The sequence below is a fragment of the Entamoeba dispar genome, genomic scaffold (assembly GCF_000209125.1).
Source record: "Entamoeba dispar SAW760 scf_1105229457847 genomic scaffold, whole genome shotgun sequence".
NCBI classification, from domain to species: domain Eukaryota; phylum Evosea; order Mastigamoebida; family Endamoebidae; genus Entamoeba; species Entamoeba dispar.
Window position 1 is genome coordinate 27,258 of NW_001852897.1, and position 15,848 is coordinate 43,105.

A 15,848-nucleotide genomic window follows, 5' to 3' on the forward strand; every position below is an offset into this window, starting at 1 on the left:
TATTGAACTTTTATTTTTTTTTTTTTTTTGATTTTTATCTTTCTTTATTTCTTTTTCTAGTTCTTTTATTTTACTTTATATGATTCTATTTCTTATACTCTCTTCTTTACTCTTTTCTTCTTCTTCTTTTCTATAATTTATCTTTTTCATTATTTAATCTCTTTATCTTTTTTTTTTATGTTAATTATTATTATAATTACTATATGAAATTTTCAATCACAAATTAAAAATCTCATTCTTTTATTTCTCGTTTTTCTTTTTATTCTTTATATTCTTTTTTGTTATTTATTCTCTTATTAAAACTATTTATTTATTTTTGTAAATGTCTGATTTTCAAGTTGGTGGTCATAAAGGAAAAGCTCAACTTGTTCCAATTGGTGAATTTTTATATAAACCTAATACTGAACAAGAAGCTAATTTTTATGAACAAATACAACATTCTCCTTTATCTCAATTTTTACCTAAATATTATGGTAAAGAAAATATTGATCTTGGATTTGGTTATTTTACTTACTTTAAAATGCAAAATGTTATTTATGGAATGAAACATCCTTGTATTCTTGATTTAAAAATGGGTTGTAGAACTTGGTTTGAAGATTCTTCTCCTGAAAAAATACAATCAAAAAAAAATTATGATATTAATACTACTTCTACTCAATATGGTCTTCGTTTTTGTGGAATGCGTGTTTTTAATAAAGATATTAATATGTTTATACAACATGATAAATATATTATGTTACAAATGCATACTTATGAATCATTAAAACAAATGATAAAAGTTTTTTTATCATCACATGGTTGTATTAATCAATATGAAAAATTTAAATTTTCAAATTCTTTCTTTACTCTTAATGATTTAGATAATATTGTTAATGATTTACATACTAATCCAATAATTAATCATTCAATTATTGATAATATGATTGATAAACTTCTTATTAAATTAAATCATTTAAAAGAAATTTATGAAAAAGAAGGATATCAAATTATTTCTTCTTCTCTTTTCTTATTTTATGATTATGATGATCCTCTCTCAACTATTGATTTTAAAATGATTGATTTTGCTCATTGGAAAGATAAAAATCATAAATATGAAATTACTGATGGTTATCTTATTGGAATACAAACTATTATAACCATTCTTAATGATCTTAAATTAAATTAATACTACTTATAATTCAATTAATCCTATTTACTATTTTTATTCTATTTTTTTTTTTATTTAATACCATTGAATCACAAAAAATGACCTTATACTAAAAGTATTCGGATAAACACTATTAGTAAATATTAATGGTCCTATTTTTGTACTATCATTATAAAATCTACTAAAAGAATTACTAATATATCCTTTCCCATCTCCATTAACTCTATATCCATCTGAAATCCAAAACATTTTTTTTGTATTATTTTTACCTGAAATCCGTAACAATGAATGTGTCATTGTTTTAGGTTTAAATTGAATTGGGTTTACTCCATACTGATTCTTCATAGTAAAAATAAATTGTTGACTATCTTCCCAAACCCATTCTCCTTGTTTTGTTGGTACTACACCATGGAATGAACCAAAAATATCTCCATATTCACTAATAACAATAAACATAATATTCTTCCTTCCTGAAACTTTATTCCATAATCCATGTGGCATCATTTCATGTTGTTCTGAATTAAATATCACAATTTTATTTCCTAATTGAACCCATTCTTTTAATATTTTAAATGGACTTTCTTCTTTAACTTCTTTATACATTGGAACTTTATCTGAATGATTCCAACTTAATGTATCCATCAATTGTTTGAACTTATCCTTTTTTTCTTCTCTTTAAGTATTCTTTTTAAACCCTTTAGATGCTTTCTCAATTATCTCAACTCATGTTATTCTTCTACATAACCCTGATGCAATTTCTAAAACTACACTTTCCCTTTCTTTTTACAAAAACTATATTCTTATAATATCTTTACTATCACTTTATTCTTTGAATTGTCTTCTTTTCTTATTTCTTTCGTTCTTTTTGACTTCATCTCTTTCTTAAAGTTCTTTTGACTCTTTATTTGAAAAACTATTTTCAATTGTCTTCTCTCTTTCTATTTTTAAAACCCAATAATTCAATTAAACTTCAACTTTAATATTTGAACATCGCTCTTGTATAGCAAATGGCGAATTTCTTTCAACTACTTTATAATATTCTCCTTCAACACACCCTAAAACATAATTTGCTTTATGAACTTTATAATAAAAAATCGTTATTTATAACATAAAGTTATAATACATTTTAAAATATTTAATTTATAATCAAAAAATAGTATCTTTATATTCATTTTAACATGGAATTTGATAAGATTATTCCTCAAATAACATGTGCCATTTGTCTTTCAAATATTAATGAATGTTGTGTGACCAAATGTGGACATGCATTTTGTAAGAAGTGTTTAGATTGTGCATTAAATTTTAATGAGAAATGTCCATATTGTAGTTCAGTATTGAGAAAGGGGGAATATTACAGATTTTATCAGTTTGATTCATTAGTAAGTTTTATTGATGAGTCAAGAAAAGGAATTGATTTAAAACAAACCTTAAATCAAAAAGGAGATTCTAAAGAAAATGATTTAATAAAAAAACAATTAATTAGTGTAAAGAGTGTTATTAATGAAGAAACAAAAATGGAACGGGCTGAATTAGTTAATGTCCCATGTGATTTAGAAAAAGTGGTTAAAAATGATTTAATATTTGAAGAAAATAGATTTATAATAACTATTAAATCGAATCATCTACCAATGATATTAAAATCTAATATAGAATCAATAAACATTCAAATCAATTCAAAGGTTCAAGAAAAAAAAAAGTGTCTACGTTATAGGTTTATTAAAGGAATGACAGAAACTTTTTATCATTGTTTTGATTGTAATGTAAAATTTATATGTTCTTCTTGTGCAGAAATATGTCATAGTAAACATCATATAGAACTACAATTAACTATCTCATGTATGAATGCTGTTTGTTATTGTTGTAAATCACCTAACAAATGTCAATTAACAAATAATTAATTTTAATTTTTTTTTAAACAATAAATAAGAAGAGTTTGAGTATATTCAATTATCATCTATTCCCCATTGTTTCTTTAAATCTTCAAGTTCAGCTGGACGTTTTTCATTTTCAGCATCTTTAGTTTTAGCATCTTCAAATCTTGGAGAGGCAGTAACTAAAAAAAGAATGAGTATTAAGGAAGTATAATTTGAAATATAACATAAAACAAACTTGTAAAAGAGAATCTATCGAATGTAGAATTAAATTGTCCCTTCATAGAGAATGTACAACATCGAGGTCTATTTTCTGGCCTCTTTCTTTGAACAATACCAGAAGGTAATCTATCTACAAATGATCTACTTCTGCTTGCAGCTTTTCTAAATGAGTTATTATCATTTTCAGTTAAATTAAGATCTAATGGTTGTAAAAAGTCTTCAACTGAAATACCTTTTTTAGGTTTTTCAATTGGTTTATTAATTACAATAGGTGCTTTAATTTCTTTCTTTTGTGGTTCATCTTGTAATGCAAATTTAATTGGTTTATCATCGTCTTCATCAACAAAATCAGAATATAATGAAAAAGCATATACTTTCTTTGCAACTGCGTTGAGAGTATCACAAAATATCGGTAATGAATAACTAATACCATTTTGAAATTTAGGTAACCAAAATGGATGTGGTACTGCATTATATGATAAGAAACTTAATTCATTGTCTAATAACACTAATACAGCACCATCATTATCATAAACATCACAATAATTTGGTGAAGTAAATAATGTCATAACTAATGGATGTGTTATATCATCTCTATTGAAATAATGTAAGTTACATCCCTCTTTTTGAACTTCATGAGCTCGAATAATTGAAGTAATTTCATTCTTTTTTAAGAATTCATCAACTCCTTGAAATCCATAACAATATGAACATCCACGAACTTTGTTTTCTGTGAAGGTAATATGTTGCCATTCTTCTTTTTGTTTATCTGTTAATTTAGAATAAATACTTTCATCAATAGGATCAGACCATAATAAATCACAGAATAAACCAGCTCCTGGTGGTTCTCTAAATCTATTAAATTTATTAATATCTTGAAGTGAATTAAGATTAGGTGAAATACCTCCATGAACACAGAAAAATTTACCTAATTCACTATGTAATAATGCACAAATTGGAAGACAGTCAAATGTTTTCATAACTTCATTATAAATATGATCTCCATATTTAAAACTACACTCTTGTCTAAAATTAAAGTACGTAGTTAATAATCTACACTCATGATTACCTCGTAACAAATGCATTCTTTGTGGGTATGTAACTTTCATTGCCATAAGAAGTAAAACATTTTCACTTCCAAAGTAACCTCTATCTACATAATCACCTAAGAATAACATATGTGTTTCACTTGGTTGAGGATAGTCAAGTAAAATATTTGCTAAATCATAGAATTGTCCATGAAGGTCACCGAAAATAACACAAGGTGCTTCAATTTCAATAAGGTTTGGTTCTGAAGCAAGTAATTTGGCTGCTCTTTTAAGAATATCTGATACTGCTTTTTTTTCTAATTTTCCTTCTTTTTTAAATTGGTCCATAATTTTGTCAATATCATAGCCATCATTAAGTTGAATATCTTCAAGAGTAAGATCTACTGGTGGTGTTGACATCTGATTCTTATTATGAAATTTCTAGTTTTCTTTTTTTTTTTAACATTTTTTTTTAAACTTCCTTTTTTCCCTTATTTTTTTGCTTTTCTTTAATCTTCTTTACTCTTTCTTTTTGTTCATACGCAATTTCTTATAGTTTTAATAAATTAATATTAATTTTATTATTCTCTTTTATTTTGTTTGTGCATTAAATATATTTGGTTAACACGACACCATTTTCACAAATAGAGAATAATGAATATAAGTGTCTTAAGAAAAATCTTTATTCACGAAAAATCTTATTTAAATTAAAAAAAAAAAGAAAAATTAGATTAAAATGAATTTAGTTTTAAATAGTTTAGTAAGAAGGAGAAGAAAAAAAACACTCTTCAACACTGGTTCAGAAAAGACTTCTCTTCACTAATAAATCACATAATGAAAACTTATTACTGCATAACAAAGCAATAGTATTTGGTTCATTTTATATGTTTTGTAATTCTTTGTAGATTCTTAACAATAATTTTTTTTAGTTTCTGTAAAAAATAAAGGAATTTGTGAGAATTTTTTCTTTCTTTTCAAACAAAAAATGTTTCTCTCTTTCATTACAAAATTCTCTTTTAGTAAACAACAAAATTACTTGTTCATACCATAGGTAATGTCTTGTAAAATTTTAACACAATAAAGGATAAACACCAACACCACAACTAAATAAAACTTGGAAGAAATAAAGTGACAATTCTTTGGATAAAATAACATTTGTAAGTAATGAAAATGTTTCATAATTTTCTGATCAATAACTAGACATTATTTTTGTTATTTCTTCTTCTATTTAAAACAAACACTATACTCAAATATATTTAATTATGAATCATTTTCTCATTGATTGATTTTATTAAAATCTTTAATAACAACCAATGACTTTGAGTATTACTTTTTCTAATTTCATTAATAGAACTTCATTATGTTAGAATCACAAACCAACACACTCTGTCATCATTCTTTTTTTTTGAATTGAAATGAATAATAGGCAAATAGATATAAATCAGTCCTAATAAAAATAGATGATTTTCTCTATCATATTATCTTTACATTAATCCTAGTATAAAACAGAGTGTGTGCTTTTCTAATAAATTAATTTTGTGAATAATCAAATTGTTGATATTATGATGATTTTGTTCATTGAAGTAATTCTAAAAGGTAGTTTTATAATATAAGGTTGAGAATTTATCATTGAGTAGCAATTCATTAGATTTCTTTCAATCAACTGTTTCAGAGTCATCATCTACAATTCAATAAACGTGATTCATTTCAAAATATCTAATTCTTATCTTTCTATTATATAATTAAATATTTTTTCAGTAGATAAAGTCTATCCATTGTTCTAAATCAAATGAAAGATATGATTATTATCAGAAAGTACTTGATTCTATCACAATTAGAATCTGAAATCAATAAAAAATCAAATCAAGTAGTGAATGATTAAAGAGTGTTTCATTTCCCTATCATAAAAATATTATTTTGTAGTAATAATAGAACAAAATAAATTCAACATAGTTAAACTATGAAATAATAACACAGAACTTTATAAGAATGGTTCAACAATAATTAATCTATCTGAATAAAAATCATCAAAGAACCATAATATTGAATATAAACAAAATAATTCAATAAGAATACTATAATCAGATAAACACTAATATCAAATTATATAATAAAACAGAGACAATAAAATAAAACAACCTTTTGATGAATACTTTTTTTTCATTTAAATATCAATTAAAAAGAAATTCAAAGTACTTTTGATTAATTGTAATCTTAAATAATATTTAACATCTCAACTCTTTTTATGAAATAAACAAGAATTTTACTACTTCTTTTTATTAATTTTATATTCACATATAATTGTTAAGAAACAAGTTATTATTATGTTTTGGTAAAAATGAATAAAAGAATATTTAAAGTATAAACAAATAGTTTTCATTATATTTTACTTAATATAGAATTGATAATCATTAAAGGAATGAGGTACTTGTTTTATTTAATGTAATATAATAGATTATATTTTAAATAATTTAATTTATGGATGAATTAAAATAGATAATAGATATTTTAAATAAACAAATAGTTAGAATTAAAGTAATGAGGTTAATAGTATTAATCTAAAGATGAATTTTTAGAATAATAAAAGATATGAATTGAGATAATCAAAAAGTATTTTTAATTGATAAATTTTATAATAACTAAAACTATACAAAAAGAAAATAAAAAAAAACTTTTATTGATAAATGGCTTGTGTTTGTCAATCTTATCTCTCATTACTAAATTCATTTGTTGAAGGAGAGAAACCAAGTGAAGTAAAATACAAAAGACATGAGCCATTAACTCCATACCTTTATTTGGATGTTCCAGGTGTAATAGATGATTTTTATTTGAATATCATTCATTGGAACACACAACATGAGTTATTAGTTGCATTAACTGATGTGTTATATATTTGGAATTCAGAAAGTGGAGAAGCAAATGAAATATATAAATGTTCAAATGACATTGAACTAAATACATATATATCATCAGTTTTATTTATGGATGATACAACAGTAATATTTGGAGATGTATTTGGTGTAATAAGGGTAATTGATTTAATGACACAAAGATTAATAATGGAAAGACAAATGCATACTGATAGAATTAATTCATTAGCTAAGAATTGTTGTACATTAGCAACAGGAAGTAGAGATAATACAGTTCAATTATTTGATACAAGATGTGAAGATATTGTATGTTCTGAGTTAGTATATCATAAAGGAGAAGTTTGTGGAATTGATTTTAATGGATCTGGAACATATATTGGAACAGGTGCAAATGACAATTCAGTTATTCTTTCAGATTTAAGAATGATAAAACCATTTTTAAGTTATTACCATAATGCTGCAGTGAAAGCAATTAAATTTGATCCTATAAATGATAATATAATTGCTACAGGTGGTGGTTCTTCTGATAGAACAATTAAATTAATGAATATTAATAATAACCAATTAATAAATGAAATTAAAACACATTCTCAAGTTACAGGAATTGTTTGGTGTGATGAAGAATTAATGGTTACTCATGGATATCCTTTTAATACTATTACTTTTTATGATACACAACATTGGAATAAAACAGGAGAATTTGATGGACATGATGGTAGAATATTATCTATTGCAATGAATAATCATGGTATTGCTGCAACTATTGGATCTGATGAAATGATAAGAGTCTGGAAAGTATGTAATTCTAATGAAGCAATTTTAAAATAAAAACAATAAGATTCTAATTTGTAATCTTCTCATTTTAATTCTCTTATAATTTAACTTAAAGAAATAAAATATTCAATTAAAAAGTTAAAATCGTTCCATTTTTATGTTTAAGGTATGAGATAGTATTTTCAGAAAAAGTTGATGCATTGGATAAAACACATTCATAACGTTTTGGATGAATTAATTTTTCATTTTGATAATGTTTAATTATTTTTAATTTACATTCCTTTTTTGCTTCTTGATATGTTTTATATTTTGTTTCAGAAAATGATTGTATATTATTTGATTGTTCTATTCAAATAAATAAAATATAATTTATAAAATGATATAAAATAGAAACAAACGTAAAAGAATATATTCTTTAATTGAATTTCCTTCAAGACTTATTGTTTGATATGAAATCTTTGTTGTAAACTAAAATAGATGAGATAGTTATTTAAAAAATTATTAAAAAGAGAATAATTACAAACAAATGGTAAAATAATATGTTTTGGTAATGAAGTTGTGTGAGTAATTTTATGAATAGATTGGTTATTAAATTGTAATCCATTTACATTTATAATTGTTTTAAGTAAATTTAAATCAATAGAAAGTATATTATGATTACCATTGATTTGTTGATCATATTTTAATGATATTCCTTTTAAAAAGATAGTAAGAATATGTGTTGAAGTAATTAAAGTGATAGTATTCTTAGATTGAAGAAAAGAAAATGGTTGTGAAATAGAATGAACAACAAAATGACAAGGAATAGATTGAGCATTTGGTGTTAGTATAGTTAGATGAAGAGTATTAGAAGAGAAATGATAAATAAGATATCTATTTAATGAAGTAATAATTTGTATTGGTAGAGAAGGAGTGTGAATGATTGAAGGAAGAATTGGAAGTGAAAAGAAATGTAAAGGATGTGGAGGAAAAAAGGAAGATATTATAATATTGAAATGATAATTAATTAATGATGGATTTATTGGTGATGGTAATGGTAAACAGTTATAACCAACTAAATATAAAAAATCAATTGAATAATATTAAAATAATAAAAAAAAAACAAACTTAATTGAGTTGCTGTTAAATCAAATCCTAATAAAACACCTCCATCTTTTAAAAATTCTGATGTATCTAATTGTCTTAATGAATAAATAGAAAGAATATGAGGAATATGAAAATGTTGGAAAGATTGTCGTTTTTGAATGAATTGAAGCATTTGAATAATTTTAGTTGAGTTTTTATATTTCTTTTTAGGAATTAAAAGAGAAAGTCCAAAAGAAAAACAATAAAAACAATTAAAGAAACTACATTATGAAAAATAAATTCCACAAATTAAACACATAACCAATCCAATACAAATTCCTACCCAACCAAAAAATAAAATATTTAATATCATAATTAATAAATATAATATATAAATGTTAAATGTAAAATTTGCACAATAAACTTTATTAGTTTCTTCAAATAAAATAGGTTGAGATTGATTTTGTTCAATTTCACTTTGATCATAAATCACTCCATTAATAATAACAACCTTCTTTGGTTTTTCTTCATTCATCTTTATTTTAATTGTTATTTAGAACAAAAGTTCTAAAAACAAAAAAGAAAGAAAAAATTTTAGGGTTGAATATCTTTAATCTTTCAATTATATTATAAGAGATTATAAAGTGAAATAAAATCCTTTTTTTTTGTTTTTTTTTTTTAAAGAAAAGAACCCTTTTACTTTTTTAATGAGCTTAAAAACAAACAATCATTCTGTTATAATTCATAATGGAACAATATGAAAATTATATTCCAGATGCATCTACTAGAATAAAAGACCGATCAGATAGAGCAACAAATGACCAAGTACTTGATCATCGTACTCGTGTAGTATTATCTAAATTTATTAAAAATGGAATAATAAAAGAATTACATGGTACAGTATCAACAGGTAAAGAAGCTAATGTATATCATGCATTTGGACAAGAAATTGAATTAGCAGTAAAAATATTTAAAACATCAATATTAATATTTAAAGATAGAGAAAGATATGTTACAGGAGATTATAGATATAGAAAAGGATTTTGTAAATCAAATCCAAGAAAAATGGTTAAAATGTGGGCAGAAAAAGAAATGAGAAATTTAAAACGATTAAATACAGCAGGAATTCCATCACCTAAAGTTATTATAGTTAAAAATAATGTTTTAATTATGGAATTTCTTGGTCATGATGGATGTGCTGCACCAAGACTTAAAGATGCAGGATTAAATGATGATGAAAAAAATGAAGCATATAGACAAGTAGTATGGATGATGCATCAACTTTATCATGATTGTAATATGGTTCATGCCGATTTAAGTGAATATAATCTTCTTTGGTGGAAGAATAAAGTATATGTAATTGATGTAGGACAATCTATTGAATTATCACATCCTCAATCAAATGATTTTTTGAGAATGGATTGTGTTAATATTTCAACATATTTTAATAAGATTGGAATACATACATTATCTCCTAAAGAACTTTTTTATACTATAACAAATGCTTCAATCAAAGAAAATAAAATTGAAAGTATTATTAAAGAACATTTTAGAACTAATTGGGATCCAAATGATGAAGTCTTTTTAAATTCTTTTATTCCAAGTTCTTTACATGACTTAAATGAACCAATTCGTGATGTTTTTCAACCAAAGAAAATGACTGGTGTTTTGTTTATGCCAAATGCAATTCCTAATCATGTTAAACTTGCACCATTACAAATTACTGTAAATGATGATTCTGCTTCTGATTCAGAAAAAGAAGAAATTCAAAGAAAACGAATGAAAAAATTGAGTAAAAAACAAAAAGAATTATACAAAGACCAACTTGAAGAAGAAATGAGAGAGGCAGAGAAATTGGTTGATCTTAGAGAAATACAACTTGCTAAAGAAGCAGAAGAATTAAAAAAACAAATAGAACAAACAAACAATGAATTAATTGATAAAAGTATTGATACTACTGAAGACGAAGAAGAAGAAGAAGAAGAAATGGACAGCGAAGAATATAAAGAATTTGTCAAAAAATTAAAAGAAGAAAAGAAAGTTGATAAAGAAGAAGAAAAAAAATTAAGAAAAGAACATAAAAAGCAATATAAAATTGAAAGAAGAGAGAAATTAAAACATAAAATGCCAAAGAAAAAGAAAGAACAATTAATTAAACATTCAAAACGAAATCAAACAAAATAAAAATAATATTATTGTTTTATATCTCATAAATTTTATTATTTTATTTTTCATTTTATTTTTAATAATTTTTTTATTAAAAATAGTTATGAGTTATAATACGTGGAAGATATCATTAAAAATGAAAAGTCTTTTCGTTCTATGAAAGTTATTTAATTTTGTCACTTTATAAATTGGGTAGTACAGTCAATGACAAGAGCGATACCACAGAACAATTAAAAACAATATTTATTATTTTTTGAGAAAACAATAACTCTAAACAAATTATTTTTCAAGATAGATAAGGTAAAGTAATAATATATTTTAAATTTTATTATCTATATAACTGTATCGCAAACAGAAGTGTCTTTTAGTCAAGAATATTTCTGATTCATATTTTTATTTTATTGATAATGATGTTATTCGATTTATGATATAACTTTAAAAGAACTTTCAGTTCATATCAATATACCATTTTACCTTTAAATATTAAATGTCACATAATGTATTGAAATACCTAACCAATGAAAATTTTTTTAAGTAAATATAATTTGTTAATTAATGAAACCATTTGAAATATGTGTATTATCTAAAAAAGTAGGTTAACAAAAAATAAATTATTCTCTGATATTGTAATGTTTTGTAAATTGTTTGCGATAGTAATGCCTATTAATTTCTTTAAAAATTATGATTATTGATTAAATTTAAAAAGAAAAGACAGAAAGAATTAAAAAAAATAATTGAGAAAGATGTAAAAAGAAAAAACTTCAAATAGATGATTTAATGCATCACCTCTCATGACATGTCTTAATTAATAAAAATTACAGATTTTTTAAAAGTTATATAATATATTCTTATTACTAAATATCAAAAAATAGTTTTGTTGTTTTTTAGTTGAACAATTTGTTATCTCTTGTTTGTCCTTTTTATTATTTCATATCATTTTATTAATAACTTTTTCTAAAATTCAATTTTTGTTATACTTTTTTCCTATTTATTAATGTTTTCGATTTTTTTTTGTCAACGAATTGTACTTTGGGTGTAGTTTTGGGTTACAGACATAGCTGGTTATTAGTAGGATTTGGTTGTTCTTTCTTCGTAATGAAAGAAATGATAATGGTTTTATCTTTGATATATAAAACACAAAATAAAAGAGGAGAAAAAAGAAAAGAAATTGAACTTGAAAGATCAATGGGAGTTCCATCATTCTTTAGGTGGTTAAGTCAAAAATTTCCAAAAATTATTGATAGTTGTCAAGGGTCATTCCACGAACAATACAATGACCTAAATGAACCTAACTTTAATGGGGTTGAATATGATAATTTTTATATTGATATGAATGGATTAATTCATCCTTGTTTCCATCCACAAGATAGACAATCACCAGAAACAATAGAAGATATGATGGTAATGTTAGGTAGATATTTGGATTACCTTATTGACATTGTTAGACCTAGAAAGTTATTGTATCTTGCAGTTGATGGAGTTGCACCAAGAGCAAAAATGAACCAACAAAGAAGTCGTAGATTTAAGTCAGCCAAAGAAGTTGATGATAATGAACGTAAACAAGCAGAAGAGAATCGGAATAGAGTAATGAATGGATTACCTGAAATTCCTTATGTACGACCATTAGACTCGAATTGTATTACTCCTGGAACAGAGTTTATGTCAGCAGTTTCTAAAGCATTAAAGAAATATATAAAAGAAAGAATGAGTCAATCTAGTTATTGGAATAAACTTGTTGTTATTTTAAGTGATTCTGGAGTACCAGGAGAAGGAGAACATAAAATTATGGATTTTATTAGAAGACAAAAAGAATCACCAGATTATAATCCAAATATTCATCATTGTATGTATGGATTAGATGCAGATCTTATTATGTTATCTCTTGCCACTCATGAACGATTTTTCAGTATTATTCGAGAAAAAGTATTTTTTGAACAAGAACAATGTTACATTTGTAATGGAATTCATTCTCCAGATAAATGTCCACATAGAAAAGAAGTTGGTGCATTAGACACTATTATAAAACCATTCCAATTTCTTCATTGTCATATTCTTCGAGGATATCTTCAAATTACATTAAAAGTAGAGGGATTTGAATTTGAAAGATGTGTTGATGATTTTATTTTCTTTTGTTTCTTAGTTGGAAATGATTTCTTACCACATATTCCATCATTAGATATTAGAGATGGAGCAGTTGATCTTTTAATGAAAGTTTATAGAGAATTTTTACCACATGGAGGATATATCACTGAAAGTGGTAGTCTTAATGTTACTAATGCTAAGAACTTTTTACGAGAAGTTGGTAAGGAAGAACCAGCAATCCTCGAAACAAGAAATAAAAAAGAAAAGAACTATGCAAAACGAAGATTAGATAATCAGATAAGGGATCTTGAACTTAAGAAAGCAAATATTTATGAAAATAGTACTTTAAAAAGTACTGAAAGTATTAATTCACTTACTCCAGAACAACAAGAACAACTCAAAATCCAAGAGGCTGAAATAAAATCAATCGAAAATGAAGAAAGAAAACTTAGAGAAGAATTTGAAAAAAAAGAATTATCTGATGAACTTAAGTTAGGAGAACCAGGATATATTCAAAGATATTATAATGTAAAATTTAAGATAAATCCAAAGAAAGATACTCAAAAAGTTCGAGATATTGTTCATAGTTATTTTGAAGGAATGAATTGGGTTCTTGGGTATTACTATAAAGGATGTCAATCATGGGATTGGTATTATCCATATCTTTATGCTCCTTTTGCTGAAGATATGGGAGAATATGTTGATTATAATTTTACAATAAAATATAAAGAAAGCATTCCATTTAGACCATTTGAACAATTAATGTCTGTGTTACCACCTAAATCTAAAAGTTGTTTACCATATCAGTTCCATGATTTAATGAAGTCTAAAGGATCACCAATAAGTGAATTTTATCCAGATACATTTGAACTTGATTTTAATGGAGAAAAAGTTGATTATAAAGCTATTGCTGTATTAAATTTCATTGATCAAGAAAAGTTATTGCATTATGTGGAACCGATAGAAATGGAATTAACAGGTGAGTTAAGACAACGGAATAGAAGATATGGTGATTCTTATATATTTATTGGTAAAGATAATGTAAAATATTTTACAACTATACAGACCTTTAAAACTACTTGTTCAAGTATTTGGGGATTGATTAAACCTACAATTGATAAATTAAATGGGGAAGATAAAAAGGTCCCATTATCAGATTATAAAGAATTATTAACACCTATTGTAAATTCTCAACAAGGATTATCTGGTTTTATTATTCCAGTAGATGACATGGAACTTAGTGAGGACCAAAACCAATGTTTTATTGCTGGATTTATTAATCCTCAATTTGAAGAAGGTCATGTGTTTAAAACACGGTATTTAGATGGAGAACCTATTACTCTTCCTGAAATTAGTGTTCGTGGATTTTCAAATACAAAACAAAGTAGTACTTATCAATCTAAAAGGAGATCTAATGGTGGTGATAGTTATATCGATGAACGTAAAAGAGAGTTTAAAGACGATTATCAACAAAAAAGAAAGACCGAACAACATCCTACAGAGTATCATAACCAACAACCAGAAACATATTTTACCCCATTCATGGTTAGTCAACAAAACTATCAACAACCAAATTATAATTATCCTCAACCCCCACAACAAAATTATAGTTATTATCAACCTCAACAATTTTATCACCCAAATGGACCTTATTATAATCAGCAAAATCATATAACACCAGCCTACACCCCTTATTCAAACCCAGGACAACCTCAACAACAACCAAAAAAACCAAGTTCTGGTGGCTATGGTGGTTTTTTCAACTATTGTTAAAAAACAAAATAACTAATTAATTTTGATTGATTTCTACTTTAAGTTAAAAGTTTTGTTATAATAAAGGAAAAACCAAAAAAATGAGAAATGATAATAAAAAAGAGAAATTCGTGATTGAATCATATCAAAAAGTGAGAATTTAAATAAGTCATAAAGTGTTATTATTGGTAACGACCAAGGGCAATAAATTGAACGTGTGGGTATCTATCTTTTATGATACTGTAATTTTGACATAATCCTCTTGATTTTCTTATTTCTTCTAGAGCTAAAACGCATTTATTAAACATGCCAATAATTACTCTAGTTTGGGAAATTTGTTGAGGGTCTTTTATAATTCTTAATAATTCAAGCATATTTGACTTCAGACAATACATTTCAAATATTTTATGTGAAACTATACTTGGATATCCTTTTAACAAAACAACATTAGAATTTCTAAGTATTGAATCAGTAAAAACTTCACAAAGCAAACGATATTCTACTTGAAAACAATATTTTGGGATTTTTTTACAAACACTAGTTGTTGAAATATTAAAGTGTGTATTTAAATCGACTTTTGAAATATAATTAATATAGTCATTGAAAATATCACTTTTGATAAAAGAATGTTTTCTTGATTGTGTTTTATTAATTTGAACTTCTTTTATCGAAAAAGGATCTGTTGAATCCTTATTACTTAAATTTATTGAAGCGATACTTGTTGATGTACTTTTCTTTCTAGGTATTAGTTCCTCAAAATTTTGTCTACGTTTTATCTCCTTTGAACTAGTATTAAAAATCCCTTCTTCAACTTTTTGACCTTTTTGAGAGTATTTTTGAGATAACATCAACCGTTCATTAGAAATAATAA

General features: G+C 24.8%; 9 protein-coding genes across 9 annotated transcripts, besides 27 other annotated features; 5 read left to right on the plus strand and 4 right to left on the minus strand.

The window, feature by feature from the left end:
• Positions 1–8: 8 nt before the first annotated feature.
• Positions 9–72: a microsatellite.
• A 16-nt stretch (positions 73–88) lies between these two features.
• Positions 89–132: a microsatellite.
• Positions 104–292: a microsatellite.
• Positions 293–322: 30 nt separating this feature from the next.
• On the plus strand, positions 323–1,165 carry EDI_233900 (transcription factor, putative; the record flags this gene model as incomplete). Its single annotated transcript, XM_001733887.1, has 1 exon — positions 323–1,165. The coding sequence occupies one exon, from the start codon at positions 323–325 to the stop codon at positions 1,163–1,165; it is 843 nt and encodes a 280-aa protein (XP_001733939.1).
• Positions 1,152–1,228: a sequence feature (AT_rich).
• On the minus strand, positions 1,223–1,789 carry EDI_233910 (uncharacterized protein; the record flags this gene model as incomplete). Its single annotated transcript, XM_001733888.1, has 1 exon — positions 1,223–1,789. The coding sequence occupies one exon, from the start codon at positions 1,787–1,789 to the stop codon at positions 1,223–1,225; it is 567 nt and encodes a 188-aa protein (XP_001733940.1).
• A 197-nt stretch (positions 1,790–1,986) lies between these two features.
• Positions 1,987–2,031: a microsatellite.
• A 196-nt stretch (positions 2,032–2,227) lies between these two features.
• Positions 2,228–2,303: a sequence feature (AT_rich).
• A 22-nt stretch (positions 2,304–2,325) lies between these two features.
• On the plus strand, positions 2,326–3,045 carry EDI_233920 (uncharacterized protein; the record flags this gene model as incomplete). Its single annotated transcript, XM_001733889.1, has 1 exon — positions 2,326–3,045. One exon carries the CDS (start codon positions 2,326–2,328, stop codon positions 3,043–3,045), a length of 720 nt encoding a protein of 239 aa, XP_001733941.1.
• Positions 3,036–3,073: a sequence feature (AT_rich).
• Positions 3,074–3,090: 17 nt separating this feature from the next.
• On the minus strand, positions 3,091–4,688 carry EDI_233930 (serine/threonine protein phosphatase 2B catalytic subunit, putative; the record flags this gene model as incomplete). The annotated part of the gene is made up of 2 exons (XM_001733890.1): positions 3,091–3,200; positions 3,257–4,688. 2 exons carry the CDS (start codon positions 4,686–4,688, stop codon positions 3,091–3,093), a joined length of 1,542 nt encoding a protein of 513 aa, XP_001733942.1.
• A 17-nt stretch (positions 4,689–4,705) lies between these two features.
• Positions 4,706–4,866: a microsatellite.
• Positions 4,714–4,805: a microsatellite.
• A 100-nt stretch (positions 4,867–4,966) lies between the features above and the next one.
• Positions 4,967–5,023: a sequence feature (AT_rich).
• A 977-nt stretch (positions 5,024–6,000) lies between these two features.
• Positions 6,001–6,023: a sequence feature (AT_rich).
• Positions 6,024–6,699: 676 nt separating this feature from the next.
• Positions 6,700–6,785: a sequence feature (AT_rich).
• A 94-nt stretch (positions 6,786–6,879) lies between these two features.
• Positions 6,880–6,947: a sequence feature (AT_rich).
• A 5-nt stretch (positions 6,948–6,952) lies between these two features.
• EDI_233940 (WD repeat-containing protein slp1, putative) lies at positions 6,953–7,966 on the plus strand (the record flags this gene model as incomplete). The annotated part of the gene is made up of 1 exon (XM_001733891.1): positions 6,953–7,966. The coding sequence occupies one exon, from the start codon at positions 6,953–6,955 to the stop codon at positions 7,964–7,966; it is 1,014 nt and encodes a 337-aa protein (XP_001733943.1).
• Positions 7,672–7,721: a sequence feature (AT_rich).
• Positions 7,967–8,042: 76 nt separating the features above from the next.
• EDI_233950 (uncharacterized protein) lies at positions 8,043–9,170 on the minus strand (the record flags this gene model as incomplete). The annotated part of the gene is made up of 4 exons (XM_001733892.1): positions 8,043–8,257; positions 8,311–8,380; positions 8,437–8,966; positions 9,020–9,170. 4 exons carry the CDS (start codon positions 9,168–9,170, stop codon positions 8,043–8,045), a joined length of 966 nt encoding a protein of 321 aa, XP_001733944.1.
• Positions 8,145–8,187: a sequence feature (AT_rich).
• Positions 8,264–8,301: a sequence feature (AT_rich).
• Positions 8,399–8,420: a sequence feature (AT_rich).
• Positions 8,968–9,014: a sequence feature (AT_rich).
• A 156-nt stretch (positions 9,171–9,326) lies between the features above and the next one.
• Positions 9,327–9,390: a sequence feature (AT_rich).
• A 334-nt stretch (positions 9,391–9,724) lies between these two features.
• Positions 9,725–11,161, plus strand: EDI_233960 (serine/threonine protein kinase RIO1, putative; the record flags this gene model as incomplete). The annotated part of the gene is made up of 1 exon (XM_001733893.1): positions 9,725–11,161. One exon carries the CDS (start codon positions 9,725–9,727, stop codon positions 11,159–11,161), a length of 1,437 nt encoding a protein of 478 aa, XP_001733945.1.
• Positions 9,939–9,973: a sequence feature (AT_rich).
• Positions 10,937–10,963: a microsatellite.
• Positions 10,994–11,167: a microsatellite.
• A 19-nt stretch (positions 11,168–11,186) lies between these two features.
• Positions 11,187–11,243: a sequence feature (AT_rich).
• Positions 11,244–11,449: 206 nt separating this feature from the next.
• Positions 11,450–11,483: a sequence feature (AT_rich).
• A 181-nt stretch (positions 11,484–11,664) lies between these two features.
• Positions 11,665–11,700: a sequence feature (AT_rich).
• A 104-nt stretch (positions 11,701–11,804) lies between these two features.
• Positions 11,805–11,848: a sequence feature (AT_rich).
• A 96-nt stretch (positions 11,849–11,944) lies between these two features.
• Positions 11,945–12,014: a sequence feature (AT_rich).
• Positions 12,015–12,328: 314 nt separating this feature from the next.
• EDI_233970 (5'-3' exoribonuclease, putative) lies at positions 12,329–14,998 on the plus strand (the record flags this gene model as incomplete). The annotated part of the gene is made up of 1 exon (XM_001733894.1): positions 12,329–14,998. The coding sequence occupies one exon, from the start codon at positions 12,329–12,331 to the stop codon at positions 14,996–14,998; it is 2,670 nt and encodes an 889-aa protein (XP_001733946.1).
• Positions 14,999–15,159: 161 nt separating this feature from the next.
• On the minus strand, positions 15,160–15,825 carry EDI_233980 (uncharacterized protein; the record flags this gene model as incomplete). Its single annotated transcript, XM_001733895.1, has 1 exon — positions 15,160–15,825. One exon carries the CDS (start codon positions 15,823–15,825, stop codon positions 15,160–15,162), a length of 666 nt encoding a protein of 221 aa, XP_001733947.1.
• Positions 15,826–15,848: the final 23 nt, after the last annotated feature.